The following is a 17,713-nucleotide window of genomic DNA, read 5'->3' on the forward strand; positions in this document are numbered from 1 at the left end:
TGATAAAGGTTAATATCATAGGTTGAGAATTCCAAAGAATGCTATTGAGATTGTAGCTAGCTTTCATGCAGATGCTCTTTTAATATGTTACTTGTGGAAGCATCATGACTGAGACAAACCTAGGTGTGAGTTTACTCTTCTTTACCTTATTAGTTAATGTAGCTTTTAGTGAATTATTTTATGTATTAGTTTTTTCACTTGTTTAATGGAAATATCTACTACTATTTGGAAGTTTTCTGAAGATTAAAAGAAGAGACATGTTTCAGGTACTCATAATATTTCCTGGCACCTGAAAAAGGACTTGTTCAATAAGACACCTAAATTGTGGCTATGATTTTTGTGGGGTAGGCTTCGATTCTCTCAAGGTGTGTATGACCTTGGCAAAAAGACACTTTTTTCAAAGTTAAGAAAGGCAGTAAAGTCAGAATGAGCTTGTGTCTATTGAGGAAAAATGGAAACAAACATATAGACTGATTTCTCCTTAATAGGCATGACCTGGGAAGCCAGGAGACTGCATAGTGACAGTAAGTTTGGCATAATCAGAAGATGTTCTGTGACAGCTAATGGTTGTCCTATATTTTATGTGTTAATTTTCATGTGGTAAGAACAGAGCTAGAGGTTGGATCTAAAGTTAGCTTTGATCCTCCAGGTCATCATTATTTTTGTCCATTTTATTTCATTCTTACTGTGTTTTCTGTGTCAATGAAAAATTGAATCTGTTAAATAGTTCAGACTTTTGCCTCTTTCTCATTCATAAAGTTCACATCTTTCTGTTTATTTTTAATCCCTTTAGTTCTATGTAAGCATCACCCTTTAAAAAAACAACCTTTATTTAAGTACCGTTGTTTCAAGCATGTTTGTAGTTGAGTTTAAGTCATAAAAAAAAGCACACTCCCTTCACCAGTGCAATTTTCTTGCCATCAGTGCCCTTCTTCTCCCTCCTTCCCCATCCTTTACCTGTCTTCAAGACAGGAATTCTATTTCTCCTACTCACTACTACTATCATGATAGTTGTCAGCATATTTATTTCTCTTAATTGTGCTCACCACTCTTCAAATCTTGGACAAGTCTTTGCAGCCCTCATCTTTATGGTATTTTTACCATCTTGTTTTATTTTTCTTATATCTCACAGATGAATGAGACTATTCTGTGTGTCTCTCTCTCCCTCTAACTTCTTTCCCTCAGCATAGTAGTTTCTATGTTCATCATATATAGGAAAAATTTATGAATTCATCATTCCTGACAGCTGCATAGTATTCCATTGTTTATATGTACCACCATTTCTTTAGCCACTCATCTGTTGTTAGGCACTTGGGTTGTTTCCATATTTTGGCTATTGTAAATAGAGCTGCAATGAACATAGGTGTGCAGAAGGCATTCTTTTATTGTGTTTTTGTGTGCCTAGGGTATATTCCTAGGAGTGGTATTGCTGGATGATATGGTAGCTCAGTTTTCAGTGTTTAGAAGAATCTCTTCAATGAGTGGTTTTGGACATCACCTGTTTAGAAAATCAAAATAATAAAATAATACATTTTAATGTATTTATTTTAGTGTAAAAATTTTAGTGTTATGTTCAAACCCTTTGTCTAGCAATGGTCCTCAAACTATGGCCCGCGGGCCACATATTGTATTTATTCCCATTTTGTTTCTTCACTTCTAAATAAGATATATGCAGTGTGCATAGAAATTTGTTCATAAATTTTGTTTTTACTATAATCTGGCCCTCCAACAGTCTGAAGGACAGTGAACTGGCCCCCTGTTTAAAAAGTTTGAGGACCCCTGGACTGTTTCACCTTGGTAAAGTAACAACATCACTGAGCCTTAGTGGAGTCATTTATCAAAACATAACTAATTATCCCAGTCTTCTAGTTACACATTTCTATTATTAAAATGATCAGACTTGTAATTATCTGCATAAGTGAGTTCATAAGTAATGTTATTAAATAAATTTAATAAATAATTATAAATAAATGTTATTAGCATTATCTAAAACCCAAAAAGATGTGCCATTTCAATCTAGATTTATAGGACTAGTTTTCCATTTACTCCTCAAAAATATCATGTACCTAAGTGCCTACAGAGACCACGCAAGTAAATACACAGTTATTTCAGTAAGTTATTTATAAAAGTATAACATGGCCTTGCCTTTTATAATGATTTTTTTTTCAAAGGAATCTGCAAATTCTTTTCTTTTTTCTTTTGACATACAACTGGCTGAGTTCAGGACTTATTCCTGGCTTTGTGCCAAGAAATACCTCTAATGATCTCAGTGGACTATATGGGTGCGGGATTGAATTTTCAAGGCAAGTGTCCTGTATACTGTACTGAACTCTGGCCTCTGTATCTGCAAATTTTTTTGTTTGTTTTGGTGTTATACCTTGGTGCTCAGGGGTTACTCCTGGGGCTCTGTGCTCAGAAATCACTTCTGGCAGGCTCAGAGGACCATATGGGATGCGGGGGATCAAACCCATGTTGGCCATGTGCAAGGCAAATATCTTATGTGTTTGCTCTGGCCCCTAAATTCTTAATAAAACATTATCTAATTATTTAGTATTAGCAATTAAGAATTGTAAATTCTAGTCTCATTGAAAATTAAGTGGTAGTTTAAAATAGTCCATAGGTGATCGGTTTCCAAATCTCCACCTTTTAATTTCCTTAGAAAGACCTTCTTCAAGTCTTTTCTAATGATTGTTAGGAAATACTTTATTAATTCATTTCTTTTTTTGTATGGGTGTCAGAGAGATAGTATAGTGGGTAGGGCATTTGCTTTGTACTTGCCTAAACTGACTTTGATCTTCAGCACATTGTATTGTTATATTCCAAACCTCTCCAGGAGTGATACCCGAGAGAACCAGGAGTAATTCCTGAACACTTCTGGTGTGTTTTTTTTTTCTTTTTTTCTTTTTTTACAATTTTTGCATATCTTTGATATACAGCAATAGATGGCAAAGTATCAGTTATCAGATGTCAATAAAAGGATGTGGAGAATGGCCTATGTCTGCAATACTTAATTCTCTTAATTTCATGAGAGTGCCTTGATAAAGTTCTCAGCTTACACTGGGAAACTGAAAGAAGTTTTAGTTTAAATTCTTTCTAAGAAATTTGTTCACTCTTGATTGAGCAACTTAAATGAGAAACTACCCCTCTATTATTCATCTGCACACTAAATAGCAAAGGCCAGCTGTCATATTGGAGGTGGATAGTAAGGTATCCTCATTGAAGATACGGGTTTGTTTCTATTATATTAAGGCATTACCTCATTCTCACTAACACCCGCTTATAATGGTACATATGTCAGTAATCATCTATAGCTATATAAATAAATCATAGGACACTGGTTTTATCTTTGGTGTGTTTAGGATATTTTGACCTTTGAGAAATAAAATGGAGAAGTATATTAATGCATGCATATCATTCTCAAATTTTAATAACTTGATCTTCCACCAAGCATAATGAGACATGAGTTTTATATGATGAACACTGATATTCTCAAATATTTTTAGACATACCTGTGATCTTAGTGATAATTCAAATTGGTGCAAATGTGTAGTGTCTGGGTATTAGAGGTCAGTTTTTTGTTTTTGTTTTTTTTTTGGTTATAATATTCTTTTTAAATGAGTCATAAATAGGGAACTTTTTGGGGGTATGGGGTTTGGACTATACCTGGCTGTACTCAGGGCTTACTTCTGGATCTCTATGCAGGAATAACTCCTGGCAGTCTTGGAGGACCAAAAGGATGCTGCTGATTGAACTTGGGTCAGCTGTGTTCAAGGCAAATGCCCTACCCACTGCACTAATGATCCAGCCCCATAATAGGGGACTTTTATATTATAGAAATGTGAACTTTTCACTTTAAAGATTTGGAATAACTGGCAGCTATAAATGAGTTTTTTCTACAAATCTATCATTTCCTGGAGTCAGACATTTATTGAGCCAATAAAAGGGTGTTAGTGACAGTCATCAAAATTTTATTTTATTTTGAAGAACCTACTTTTCTTCAAAAAAATTTGAGTGGTGTTGGACAGCATCACCTATTAGAAAAATCAAAATAATAAAATTATACATTTTAATGTATTTATTTTAGGGTAAAATTTATATTTTTCATCTAAATTTAAAGATCACATTTTTCATCTAAAGATGTAAATAACAAACATGCAAAGTACATTGTGTTATGTGGATTAATTTATGAATTAATATTTAGAAAACCCTCATCACGTTATACACTCAATCAGCACTGCCTGTTATTGCTGTGTTTTTGTATGTGCTAAGGCTTATTCTGTTGCTCTAGGATTTCGACTAAGGAAATATTAAGAATAATCAGTAATGTCAATATCAGGATCTAGGGAAAAATAAAGTAGATTCATTGTGAAAAAGATGGGTCCCATGTCTTCTTCTCTGCTTGAGCAAACCTTTTAATGTCTAGGCTTTAGTTTCCTCATTTGTAAAATGAGAAGAGTAAATTATATGTCTTCACTGATCCATTTCTCAAGTTGAATGAGATTATAGAAAAGGTTTTTTGGGGAAAATGAAAGAGGTCATGCTGTGACAAAAGATTCTAAGAGGGGTTAATTTTTTACTTGAAAGAATTGAATACTCTTCAGAATTTTCTCAGGGAAAATTAATATTCACCATACTGTCCACAATTTTAAACCATGCAGTAATGTTTTTTTTCCAATTAAATATTATTCCTCTTTCCCTGGAAGAGAAAAAAGAATTCTATGGCCCACTTAGAAACAAAGAAATTATATATTGTGTTGACTGTATCAGTAGCACGAGTATGTCAGGGGTTTGGAGTTCTGAAACTTGTTGAAGTACACACTGCAAAATTTGATCCTTTGTTGGTAGAACACTTTAATATGTCATGTTAAATTGTGAATAAAATAAATAAGATTTCATATCTTTGTCAAAGGTCATAGAATATTGGTCTTTGGCTATATTTTGATAATAGTGCAATATCTTGATATTAAATTAGAAGAGAAAAATAAATCAACCTGACCCTTTGAGCACATATCATTTTGCTTTTAGATACACATTTTTTAAAAATGTTACTGAATAGTAAGAAAGTTGGAAAGGACCATGGGGATATTTTTTTTCCCAAATTATACACAGTGGTATTCTGTGGTGAAAAGGTATCTAGAAAACATTGACAGTTGTATCCTGTTAGGATTTGTGTCCTGAGAACTGTATATTTTGACGTAATTTTGACTAGAGTTGTAATTTACAACCAATGAGTCCTAAGAAAGGTCAATTTCAATCAGATTCAGCCTTTTCAGCCACAAGATTAGAAGTCATAGGGCCATGGAGATCAGTAGCTAGTTCAAAGGATACTTTCATATATGCTTTACATGCCACAGACCTGAGTTTAGTTATAGGTGTCCTGGATCCCTAAAATAGGAAAGAGTATACATTTCTAGTGATGCTGATTTAAGGAATTATTGCTTAGTAATGTTCAGTAATTTTTTAGAAACATGCATGAACTGTCATGTTAATTTACTTGATTTAAAGGTAATCTTCTAGTTGAAATTGTGTATATATGGGACCGGAGGAATAGCATAGCACCAGGATGTTTGCCTTACATGTAGCTGACCCTAAATGGGCCTGGATTTGATCCCCAGCATCCCATCTAACCCTGTCAGAAGTGATTTCTGAGTGCAGAGTCAGGAGTCAGGACTAACCCCTGAGCACTGCTGGGTCTGGCCCCAAAATGTGTATATGGATTAAGAATAAAAAATGTAGATAGTCATACAAGGAAAGCACTTAAAACTTAATTTATATTTTAATATATTTCAGAGACCATCATGCAGACATCAGAGACTGGGTCGGACACAGGTTCGACAGTGACCTTACAGACATCTGTGGCTAGTCAAGCAGCAGTGCCTACCCAGGTGGTCCAGCAAGTACCAGTACAACAACAGGTAAGAAATTGCTTCTCTAAGAAAAGATGATGTGACTTCTGTTCTGCTGTTCTATTCTGCTAATTTTTTTTTTTTCTATTTTTAGTTTTTGGGCCACACTCAGTGACGCTCAGGGGTTACTCTTGACTAGGCGTTCAGAAATCGCTCCTGGCTTGGGGGACCATATGGGACACTAGGGATTTAACCACTGTCCTTCCTGGGCAACCGTGTGCTAGGCAAATGCCCTAACCACTGTGCTATTGCTCCGGCCCCTCTGCTAAATTTTTGACATAACTGTGTCCAGAGATTATATGGATGATTATTTTTTGAATCATTGAGTTGATATTGAGACATGTTTAGTTTATTTATTTTTAATTCAGCATTTCTTACACATTTTATTGACATGCTAGGGTTTTCTTGGCTATGCTCTAGAAATATATGAATAGCTGAAAAGAGTGTTTATTTATTTATTTATTTATTTTGTTTGTTTCTTTTGGTTTCTTTTTTGGGTCACACCTGGGTTACTCCTGGCTCTATGCTCAGAAATCGCTCCTGGCTGGCTCAGGGGACCATATGGGATGCCGGGATTCGAACCACTGACCTTCTGCATGCAAGGCAAACACCTTACCTCCATGCTATCTCTCCGGCCCCGAGTATTTATTTCTGACCAGACCATCCTAAGTAGGTTTTTAGCAACTCTCATCCATTCCATGTTTTTATCACTACTTTATATTTTCTATATATTGAAATGCAAGCAACGTTTTTATATGCTACTGGTAGTGCTTAATTTTTATGGTTCATTATAGTTCTTACTAAAATAAAAGTTCTTACTAAAAGGAATTTTTACCTTTGTAGTATTATAAATGTACCTTGTAATTATTTTGGTTAATATATAGATAGATAGATAGATAGATAGATAGATAGATAGATAGATAGATAGATAGATATGTATAGTTAGGGTGGGTTTTTTTAAATTAATATAAATACTTAAGCACCATGATTACAAGCATGTTTGTAGTTGGGTTTTAGTTACAAACAAGTTATCTTAAAAGTTTAGAGATCTAACTCATTCTTCTTTGAAAATTGGTTTTGTTTTGTTTTGTTTTGGGTCACACCTGGCAGCAATCAGGGATTACTCCTGGCTCTATGTTCAGAAATTGCCCCTGGCAAGCACAGGGGACCATATAGGATGCCGGGATTCTAATCACCATCCTTCTGCATAAAAGGCCTTACCTCCATGCTATCTGTCCCGCCCCCTCTTTGAAAATTGAGAACAAATTTTCACCACATGTTTACTACAGAGCTTATTCATAAAACAACTGGCTTGTTTTGGGAAAATCCTGACAAAATTATGCTATTCATTCTAATTAGAGATCTACATGTGGCTTGTGAATACATTGGCCTATAACTTTTTTTTTTTTGGAATGACAAGAAATAAGTGAGAAGGATCATGTAAGATTTGCCTATAATCTTATAAAGGAGAATCTGTACTAAATATTTTTTGGAAATTATAAATACGTAGTTAAGGAAGTATAAATCCAAAAGAAGGAAGTAGGATGACCTGAGAGTGTGCTAGAGTTAGAGAAGGATTTTTACTCTCTAAATATATCTGAGATATGTGCTTGCTTCGCAGCACATATACTAAATATATCTGAGATTTGCTTCATACTTTTTTTTTGGAACTTGTGGACTCTCACACTCTCACTCTCACTCAAACACACACACACACACATACACACACACACACACACACACACACACACACACATACTCTGGTTTATTAGGTTGATACATTTAGTTGCGATTTCAAATTTTTAGATCCTACTTACTTTTTTAAAGTGTGTGGGATTGTTGTGGGACCATACCAGTGGAGCTCAGAGCTTTTGTCTGAGGGGATCATATATACTGCGAGGTACTTTTTTTAACCTGCAAATGTTTAAAATTATTTATTTACCCATTTTCTGAAATTTCTTGATGACTTTCCTTGATTGCACCTATTTCTTATGTTGTGCTGAACTTGAGAGCCTTTCAGTCTGAAAGTTCATAATCTTCACTTGAATTTTTTAGTTTTTTTTGATTGTTCTTTTCTCTGTTTTATCTCCTTTTTCACTTTTTGACTTCTTTGTTCTGAAGTACAATCTATGTGCAGTGATAATACTTTTTATGTTCTAAGACTTCTGAACAGTGGTTTGCATATTTCTTTTTACTTCTTGATTTTATTACTGATTATATTGAATTCCCGAGTGTATCTTTCTGAACATATTCCATATAGTTTAAGGTTGTTGAAAGTTTCTTATCTTTGTATAAGTGTTCTTTTTAGGCTGCTCTGTGCTTTTTTTCCTCTTTAATTTTAGAACACATTTTCAGATATTCAAGCATTTGTCTTTATTTTGAAATATGGGATAATATCGTCAGGGGTGTTACTAAATGGTTGAGCATAGTCTTGCATGTGTATGAGGCTTTAAATCATGTATGAGGCCCTACTGACCTGGAACAGTATCTATTGTGATTCCTGCCACACTTACCAAAGAGAAATAATGTTTTTAAACTATCAATTAAAAAAACTGATCATAATGTATGAGTGAGACTTAGGTTATATAATTAGTCTTTTAAATTGAGCATACTCTGATATGCAGTATTGCATTAGTTTTCATGGGCTGATAATTTTTTAGAAACATTTAAAATATTTCAGTATTTTAAACATTTTTGGGGGCCATTTGCCTTGCATGCAGTAGGACAGTGGTTCAAATCCTGGCATCTCATATGGTCTCCGAGCCTGCCAGAAGCGATTTCTGAGTGTAGTGTCAGGAGTAACCCCTGAGCGCTGCCTGGTGTGGCCCCAAAACCAAAACCAAAAACAAACAAAAAAAATTAAACATCTTTATTTAGGTACTGGAATTTATATCATTGTTATTTACAGTCATAGTTTGCTTCACTCCACTAGTGTCTCAGGGACCCTTCAAACCCATTTTTCCATATAGGTAAAATTAGTAGTAATGACTATTTGTTGTTCCTTTACTATTTCTTTTTCTATCTCATATTTGGAATAGATCTCTCACTTTCTCTGTCTTTCTCTGTGTCTCTCTTTTTAATTGTGAGTTGGCGACACCTATAAATAAAGCTAAATTTCCACTAGAATTTCTATAATAATATAACTCGCTGATAAATTGATATTTTTTCAAAAACTGTCTTTTTAGAGGTATGTAAGTTTAAAATTTAATATTATGAATAATTTAGTTCTAATAAATTTTAATATTTACATTAGATAGATAAATCCTAAAAATGTAAATTTTAGTAAGTGTATAGAGTTTTAAAAAAATAAGGGGCCAGAATGGTGGCGAAAGGGGTAGGGCATTTGCCTTGCATGTGCTGACCTAGGATGGACTGCAGTTCGATCCCCCAGTATCCCATATAGTCCCCCAAGCCAGGAGCGATTTCTGAGCACATAGCCAGGTGTAAACCCTGAGAGTCATGGGTGTGGCCCAAAAAGAAAGAAAAAGGAGACAATTTGAGTAGGGATATAGATGTATAATAGTGTTTGTTATCATAAGAAAGGGAATATTGATATTATGTTAGAAAATATTATAGATATTGGGGTCAGAGCAATTATACAGTGGGTAGGGTGTTTGCCTTGCAGGTGGCTGTTAGGGTTTGATCCCCAGGATCCCATATGGTTCCCCAACACAGAGCCAGGAGTAACCCCTGAACACCACCCAAAAAAAAACCAAAAAAAATATTATAGATATTGCTTAAATATTTGCATTAATAATTATACATTTAATAAAATTCTGGATATTAAAAATCCGATCAGTATATGGCATTAATTATAAATAAAATGTTAATTTTAAATGTTAATTTATGTCATTATAAATCTATAAAATTTCTTAGCAGGATAGATGTAAAAAAAACTTTTTTTGGAGGGAGGTTTGGGCCACACCTGGTGGCACTCAGGGGTTACTCCTGGCTGTGCACTCAGAAATTGCTCTTGGCTTTGGGGGACCATATGGGACTCCCTGGATCCAACCCACGTCCATCCTAGGTCATCCATGTGCAAGGCAAAGGCCCTTCTGCTGACCTATTTTTCAGTTCCCAACCAACCTCCCCCCCCCTTTTTTTTTTTTTTTTTGGTTTTTGGGTCACACCTGGTGGCGCTCAGGGGCCACTTCTGGCTCTGCATTCAGAAATCACTCTTTACCTGGGGGATCGAACCATGATCTATCCTAGGTTAGCACATGTAAGGCAAACACCCTGCCATCTGCACCACCACTATGGCCACCCAAACACACCTTTCTTAATCTAAAAAGGGCAGTCATGATAAGCATCATGAGAGATTGCCATATTCAATGCCAGTTAAAGAGATTTCCTTTCCTTTTGTTTTGTCCTTTCTTTTTTTTTTTTTTTTTGTTTGTTTGTTTAGTTTTGGGTCACACCCAGTGACCTCAGGGGTTACTCCTGGCTATGCACTCAGAAATCACTCCTGGCTTAAGAGGACCATTTCAGAAGCTGGGGGATCAAACTGCTGTCCCTCCTAGGGTCCTAGGTTAGCTCGGGCAAGGCAGATGCCTTACTGCTGTGTCACTGCTCTGGCCCTTGTTTTTCAGTTTTTTGACTGCATCCGCTGATGACATTTGGGTTACTCCTGGCTCTACATTCAGAAATCACTCCTGGAAGGCTCTGGGATCATATGGGATGCCAGGGATCGAACCCAAGTTCGATTGGTCCTGAGTCTGCCTCATGCAAGGCAAATGCCTTACCCACTGTGATATCCCTCTTCCCCTGCCTTTAATGTGTCTTACAAAATTAGTTTTAAATCTATGAATTCCCTAAGCTGTTGACTATCCTGAAGCTCATTGCTTCGTTGGATAGAGTTTTCTGGGTGATGTGTTCAGATGTGAACCTTCATATTATATATCTCCAATCTCTTCTGACTCATATTCTCTTATAAAACTGCTATAATCTTACTGGCTTTCCTTTGTATGTTAGCTGCTGCTGCTGTTACTGCTTCTTTCTCCTCTTCTTCCTCCTCCTTCCTCTTTTTTTCTTCCTGCTTTCTCCACTTCCTCTTCCAACCTCCCTCCTCCTCCTCTTTGGATTTTTATCATTTTGAATACACCTTTTTAGTGTTTTCCTACCTACCATATTTTTGTCATGCACCTGACTATAAGCACACATAGTCTTTAGACAAGGGAACAAAAAAAAAAAGTCTCAGCAGTGATCAAATAGTCCTTATTTGTTTATATATTTATTTATTTTTGGTGTTTGGGCCATACCTGGTGACACTCATGGGCTACTCCTGACTATATGCTCAGAAATCGCTACTGGCTCAAGGAACCATATGGGGCACTGGGAAACGAACCCAGGTCCATCCTGGGTCAGCTGCATGCTAGGCAAATGCCCTTCTGCTGTGCTATCACTCCAGCCCCTATGATTGAATAGTATTAAACAAAAGCTCTAATTGTGATGGTAAAAGTGTGTTAATCTGATTGCTTATACTATGTGGTATGTCTGTGCAATAAAGGGGGCATAACACTTCCTTCTCCCCATTTTTTGGGGGGCACAGTGCATCTTATGGTATTAAAAATGTTAAGTCTATTTACATTGTAACCCTTTGGGCTTCCTGAATCTTAGTTTCTGTAATCCTTAAATTTGGGAAATTCCTATATCTGATTTCTTTAACAGTTGCATCTTTATTATTTTTGCCTTACTATACTTCAGGGACTCTGGTGATTTTAATATTGCTTTTTTCAAAATTATCTCATTGTTCTGTGGTATGTGATCATTTCTTTTTGGCCCATTTCCACCATCAGTTGTTTTCTGCAGTTTCCTCCATCTCTTGTAGCTCCTAATTTTCCTTAGCTGCTGTTACTCTGCTTCTCAGAACTATTGAGATTTTTTTCTATCAGCTATCATACTCTACATACAATTTTGTTTGTTTTATGGGCCTCAACCAGTGGCATTCAGAGCCTGAGTACTGCTTGGGAGACCACATGGAATGCTGGGAATTGATCCTTCATTGGCCTCATGCAAGGCATACACTCTGTTAACCCACTTTGGGGGTCCATACATATCTTTAATTTTTCCTTTTTATTTAAATACCATGATTCCAACGTGTTTATGATCTGATTTTAATCTTACAATGCTCTTTACCTTTGAGCATTTCCTGCCACCAATGTTCCCAATTTCCCTCCTCCTGCCTTTCTCTGTGGCAGGCATTTAACTTCCCTTTTTCTCTAGTTGTTCTCCCTCATCTTTTTTGTTTTCCTTTAGACACTGTGGATTACAATGTTGTTAATGAAGGGATTTGTGCATATCACTTTCTGTATCTGCCATTTCTGTATGTAGTTTTCTCATTTTAGCACTCATACTTTCTTGAAGCTTTGCTTTACAAGTTTTACTTGTGTCATCATTTTTTTTCAGCTTTCTTAAACTATTCCCATAATGTTGTCACAAGTGAATGTTTGCAGATTTAGTGATCTTTCTGTGTTATTGTGTGTTGTTGCTTATGAAGTTTTGTGGGCTTTCAAGAGTCTTGCTCTTTGAATTTACTGTGCTTTGCTATGCTGAGGGTGAATCTTTGTAATTAGCCAATCTAGGATTCTCTGAGGAATTAGAAATAGGCTGGAAATTGCTCTTTTCTTTGTCTGCCTATCTTCACTCAGTGATACAAGTATAATTGTGAGCAGTGTGAAATCTGATGAGAAGACTCATGCACTGTACATGTGACTGCATGTCACAGGAGGTATAGAGTGAGGACATAGGGACTTATTGAAATACTGAAATTAGGTATAAAGCTGGAGTTTGATTTGTCTTCTGTTGTGAGGCATTGAGTAGAGTTTCAGGAGCTGTGGAGCTGGGTCTCTTGAAATATTTATAGAGGTTAGGTGTCCGATCAGATTTTTAATGAATAATTTTCATTTTTCAGGTTGGTGGGTTAATACTTAGCTTACCTGATGACTGAAAAGAATCATCTATTTCTTCATTTACTTAATATTTCTTTTAATATGCTATCACTTATACTTCGTTTTCATCAGTGCAACTAAACTATAAACTATAAACTAAACTTTTCAGCAATCTAAGGGAAAAGCCAGTTAACTCATCTCATAAAGTCTTTAGAGGGGTTCTGATTGCTTTTTTAAATAAAAGTGATCTTTATTTTAAAGGCATACCCATTTAAAATTCAAAAAGATTTAACTAGAAATAATTCCTTAGCACCAGTGGGTGTGTTCATCTCCTCCCCAATAGTTACCGTATTTTCCGGCGTATAAGACGACTTTTGAAACAAAAAAATGTCGACCGAAAATCGGGTGTCATCGTATACGCCGAGTATATCACGAAAAATGTTTAATATGCTGCTAAACGAAAATTGTCTGAATATTGCCACAAAACGAATTTTCCAACTCGATCCTGCACCAATCACTGCCAGGCTGCTCGGACTACCTCTCTAACTCAGCCAATCCAAGCAGGCTTTTTATGCATGCAAATTAGACAATGTTCTGGACCCGAACTACACTGTAAACAGCCTGCTCAGATTGGCCAAGAGTCAGAGTGGACGTCTATTACAGTATAACCTTTGGACCTTTGCTTGTTGTGATTGGTTCACTGTGGAAGATACAGTTGCAGCACAGGAACATTCTGTCTTATACAGCAAATATAGGTCTAAACCTATGTTTTAACTGTAAAATTAGGGGGTCGTCTTATACGCCGGAAAATACGGTAAGTTGCTACCACAGTGAAAAATCAACATCAGTGAAATGAAAGATTAGATTCATTCATACATATATTTCATGTTCTTATGAAAATTTATCTTGCTTTGGAGCTCGCTTTGGATAACATAGTATGCTTTATAGCTCACTCCCAATAGACATGTTTTTCAATTCCTCAAATTTATCCTTTCCTCTAGGACAATCAAGGCAGGCCATATCTTATGTCCTTTTATACCAAGCAAAGAAGGTGAGAATTTTTATTTTCTTTTTGACAACAAAGTCTTTTATTTCACATAATGGGTTTGTATGATGTTTGCCCTGAAGTCCTTTCACAATTGAATTTTCCTTCTATGTCATTTCTTTGGTATTAATTTCCCCCACTAGAATTATCAAGCTTGAAGCTCCCTATTGCATTCTAACTGTCCCTATGGAGGTAAATTGTTTATAAATGATAAGGTTAGTGTTATAGTTATTTATTACTTTGTAGTCTACTTTTTATTTAATGTATTGATGTTATTTTATAATAGAAGGCCTTTCAATTTATAGAATAATGAATACCTTTAAGCTTCAGCTTTTTTTACTCACCCATAGTGAAAATTGAAAGCATGACACTGATGTGTAAAGTAGTTAAACTTTTCATTGTAGTTCAAAATGTATGTCTCTTTTTCATTCTGATTCTACTTAAAGAAATTAAAATAAAAGTATTGGAGGGGCACCTGATGCTACCATGGATTACTACTTATTCCTATGCTCAGAATCACTCCTGGTTGTATTTGGGGGCTTTTATGGGATGCCTGATAATTGAACCTGGGTTGGTACATGCAAGGCAAGCATCCTACCTATTGTATTATCTGTCTAGTCCCAGATTAAACTTCCAATTTTCTTTTGACCATTGTCTATTCTTTGAACATTTTGATTATAACTAATTTTTGTTCATTGTTTCATGTGCATTTATATATATTGGACTATTAACATTTTTAAATTCCAAAAATTAAAAATTTCATTTTTTAAAAGCCTCTTGTTTCTAATTTTAATGTGTAACAAATGCCAAATAAAATTCTGATTCTAAACTTTTTGTGATATTTCATATATTTGGTATAATCAAATTTCCACCTCTTAACATTCTGATTTAAATATAAAGATATGAGAAAAAACTATCAGGGCCTTGTTATTTAATAGTTTATCAAGCTTGCTATCTTTTCAGTATTTGTTTGTATACAAAACACCACAAACTTTTCTTTTTTCTTTTTTTTTTTTTTATAATATTATAACATTTACTAAGGAAGTTTATTTGTCCCTATGGTGTACATCTTTGGGTATTATTTAAATTGAAATCTATATTTCTACATGATTCACAAACTTTCTCTTATTTTAATTCAGGATTATTTTTTTAATTTAGATCTCTGATTAAGAGTGATTTTTCTTGTATGAATTCTTTTTTTTTTTAATTTTATGAAGACAAATATACAAAGAAAGAGTATAAGGTAAAATTACAGTGGGAAGACGATCACTCATACACAGAATTCTCAGAAGAAATCCCCTTGCTGACACTTTAATTTTGAACTTTCAGCCAAAATACAGTAAGAAAAATAAAGCAAAACACATGCACAATTATTTTCTCCCTAGATTCCCAGATTGTAATACATTATAACATTTCTTAGCAGTACACAAAACAATCTAAAGCCACAAAATTTATTTAACTCCTTTAACATTAAAGGCATAGTATTTTTTTACAGTTCCATGCACATGCATATTAATTTAAGTTAACCTCAAAAATTTAAGTGATAGACCTTGAGAGTTCCTGAAATAAAGTTTAATACTATATTAGTCTGCTTTTGACTTTTTTAATTTAAAGAAAGTATATCACATAGTTGACACAATTGAACATAATAAGTTTGTTTCAGGAAGAACAGAGACAAAGTTCTTTTCTTCTTCTCTTTCTCTTTTTTAAAGGATAAGAGTCAAAGGAGCACAGCAAAAACGGTGTTAGAGTGGCAGTTGTTGTTTGCATAGGCCCAGCAAAATATGGGGAACATGGAAAAGAAAAACCTTGGCCTAAATACAAGGCCCCTGATGTTTTCTGGCATAAGACCAACTCGAGGCTCCAGACATACTAGTTTGTCCAATCCAAGTCATTGTCTGTAGTGCCAACACACTTTTATTTTTCACATTTGCTGTTGTTGGTGTCAGGTTTCTGTAGTTAAAGATTCTGGAATCTGTGCATATCCTACATAGAAGTCAGGATGATGTGGAGTATTCTGTAGTTTCACCTCACAATTAGAGGGCAATGTAGAGAGCCCTGTCCTGAAGGCAGGTTGTTATTATTTTTAAGTCTTCTGGGTGTTAAGGGAAGTCTCTTTTGAGTAGATTGATGCCAGAGCAGTGGTAGGGTCTTCCCTGGTAGAGGATTGCTTCCAGGTGATGTTATAGACAACCATGGTTGTTTTGTAGATGGCATCTCTGGTTCAGGGGTGAATGGAGAATACCCCTTTTCTGAGGCCTGAACCAGGTCATTATGACAATGTTCAGGGTATAAGGTGGTCCCATTGCATTACAAGATTTGTGTGTTCCTATTTCTATTAGATAAGAGCTTGTTTGTATGTATAGAATTTTTCCATTTTAATGTGCCTATGCAAAAGAGGGACAATGCCACATGGCATTATTGGTGCATATGGGGGCCACTAGAACAAGTCCAACAATCTCCATGACTTGGTTCTAACATAAGTTTTAAACTGAGGGGCTCTGCTACCAGAATTCCTTATTGAACAGATCAAAAACACCACAATCTTAACTTCTATATATAGATATTGCTGTCCAATTCCAAAAGGTAAAAATTTCTTTGTACCTTGTCTTGTTTAGCAACTAAATGAAACAATCATTTGGGACTAGAGATGTTGCTTAGTGGTAGTGCAATGTGAATTGTATGTATGAGCACAAGGATTCTTTCTCAGAATTATAAAACAAAACCAAAGATTTCCTTTTCTTTTTCAACTTCATGTTCCCCTGAGCAGGAATATTCCCAAGCATTGTCAGGTCTGATTCCAATAAGAATGAAGATAACAAAAACAAAACTTATTTTTTAAATTTTATTTTATTGAAATAGTTGTGGTCTATAGAGTCTTTCATAGTTGAATTTTAGATATACAGTGAGTCAGGGCCATTCCCACCATCAGTGTCAACTTCCCTTCACTAATGAACCCAGAGTACATCCTCTATCACCACCTGTTGCCCTCTGGCCTGCCAGTGTAACAGGCCCCTTTTATTTTATATTATTAAAGTTTAGGTCTCTTGATTCTACTGTCGTTGACCTAGGATTGGATATTTAGTTCTGTCCTTATTTTTCCCAGCAATGCATCTGAGATCACTTGGACGTTTTTTTTTTAAGTTTTTTTTCTTAGTTTATAGAAAAATGCAAAAGTATGTGGTAAAACAACATAATTTGTGTCCCAAAATTCTGTGAAAAAATGGGAGCCCCTACTTAAAAGATAAGGAAAAAATGGTGTGTTGTGTGTGTGTGACAATTTTTTTTTAAATTTTACATATGCACAGAATAAGATGGGAAAAATAGAAAGGGAAAAACCTTTGGCCTAAAAACATTACCTTTGAAGCACCCTACCCTACCATGAAGGCTCCTGGCATATTAAGTTCTCTATCCCCAAATCTTTCTCTTTGGTGCCCGTAAAAGTTCTTCTCAGCCATGGTTGTTGCAGTTAAGTTTGTATATTTAGAGATCCTGGTTTTTTTTTATAGGTCCTATGTTAAAGTCAGGGTGACACAGACCATCTTCTTTTTTCATCTCACTGTTAGGTGGCACTGCGGAGAACTCTGTCCTGAAAGCAGGTTGTTGTTGTTACTAAGTTGTCATGGTGTCATATGAACCCACTCTGGAGCAAGTTGGTGTCAGGACAGCATTAGGGCCTTCCCTGGTAGAAGTCCTATTTCTGGTGCTGGTGCAGAAAATATTGCTGGTTCCATAGATGGGATCCAAGGTGCAGTGGTGAACAGCCAGAGTCCGATCTTCTGAAGCCTAAGACAAGCCACTGTGGCAAATTTTTAGGATGTAAAACCCTACTGCAGTATAAAATTTATGTGTTCCTATTTCTGTTAGATAAGAAC

General features: G+C 35.4%; 1 protein-coding gene across 1 annotated transcript in view; it reads left to right on the forward strand.

Moving 5' to 3' along the window:
- Positions 1–17,713, forward strand: part of RFX3 (regulatory factor X3) — a 331,177-nt gene that overhangs the window by 120,882 nt on the left and 192,582 nt on the right. The window contains 1 exon segment of the mRNA XM_049773246.1: positions 5,791–5,915. Coding sequence (XP_049629203.1) covers positions 5,791–5,915 — 125 coding nt within the window.

Source organism: Suncus etruscus, chromosome 1 (assembly GCF_024139225.1).
Source record: "Suncus etruscus isolate mSunEtr1 chromosome 1, mSunEtr1.pri.cur, whole genome shotgun sequence".
Lineage (NCBI taxonomy): Eukaryota > Metazoa > Chordata > Mammalia > Eulipotyphla > Soricidae > Suncus > Suncus etruscus.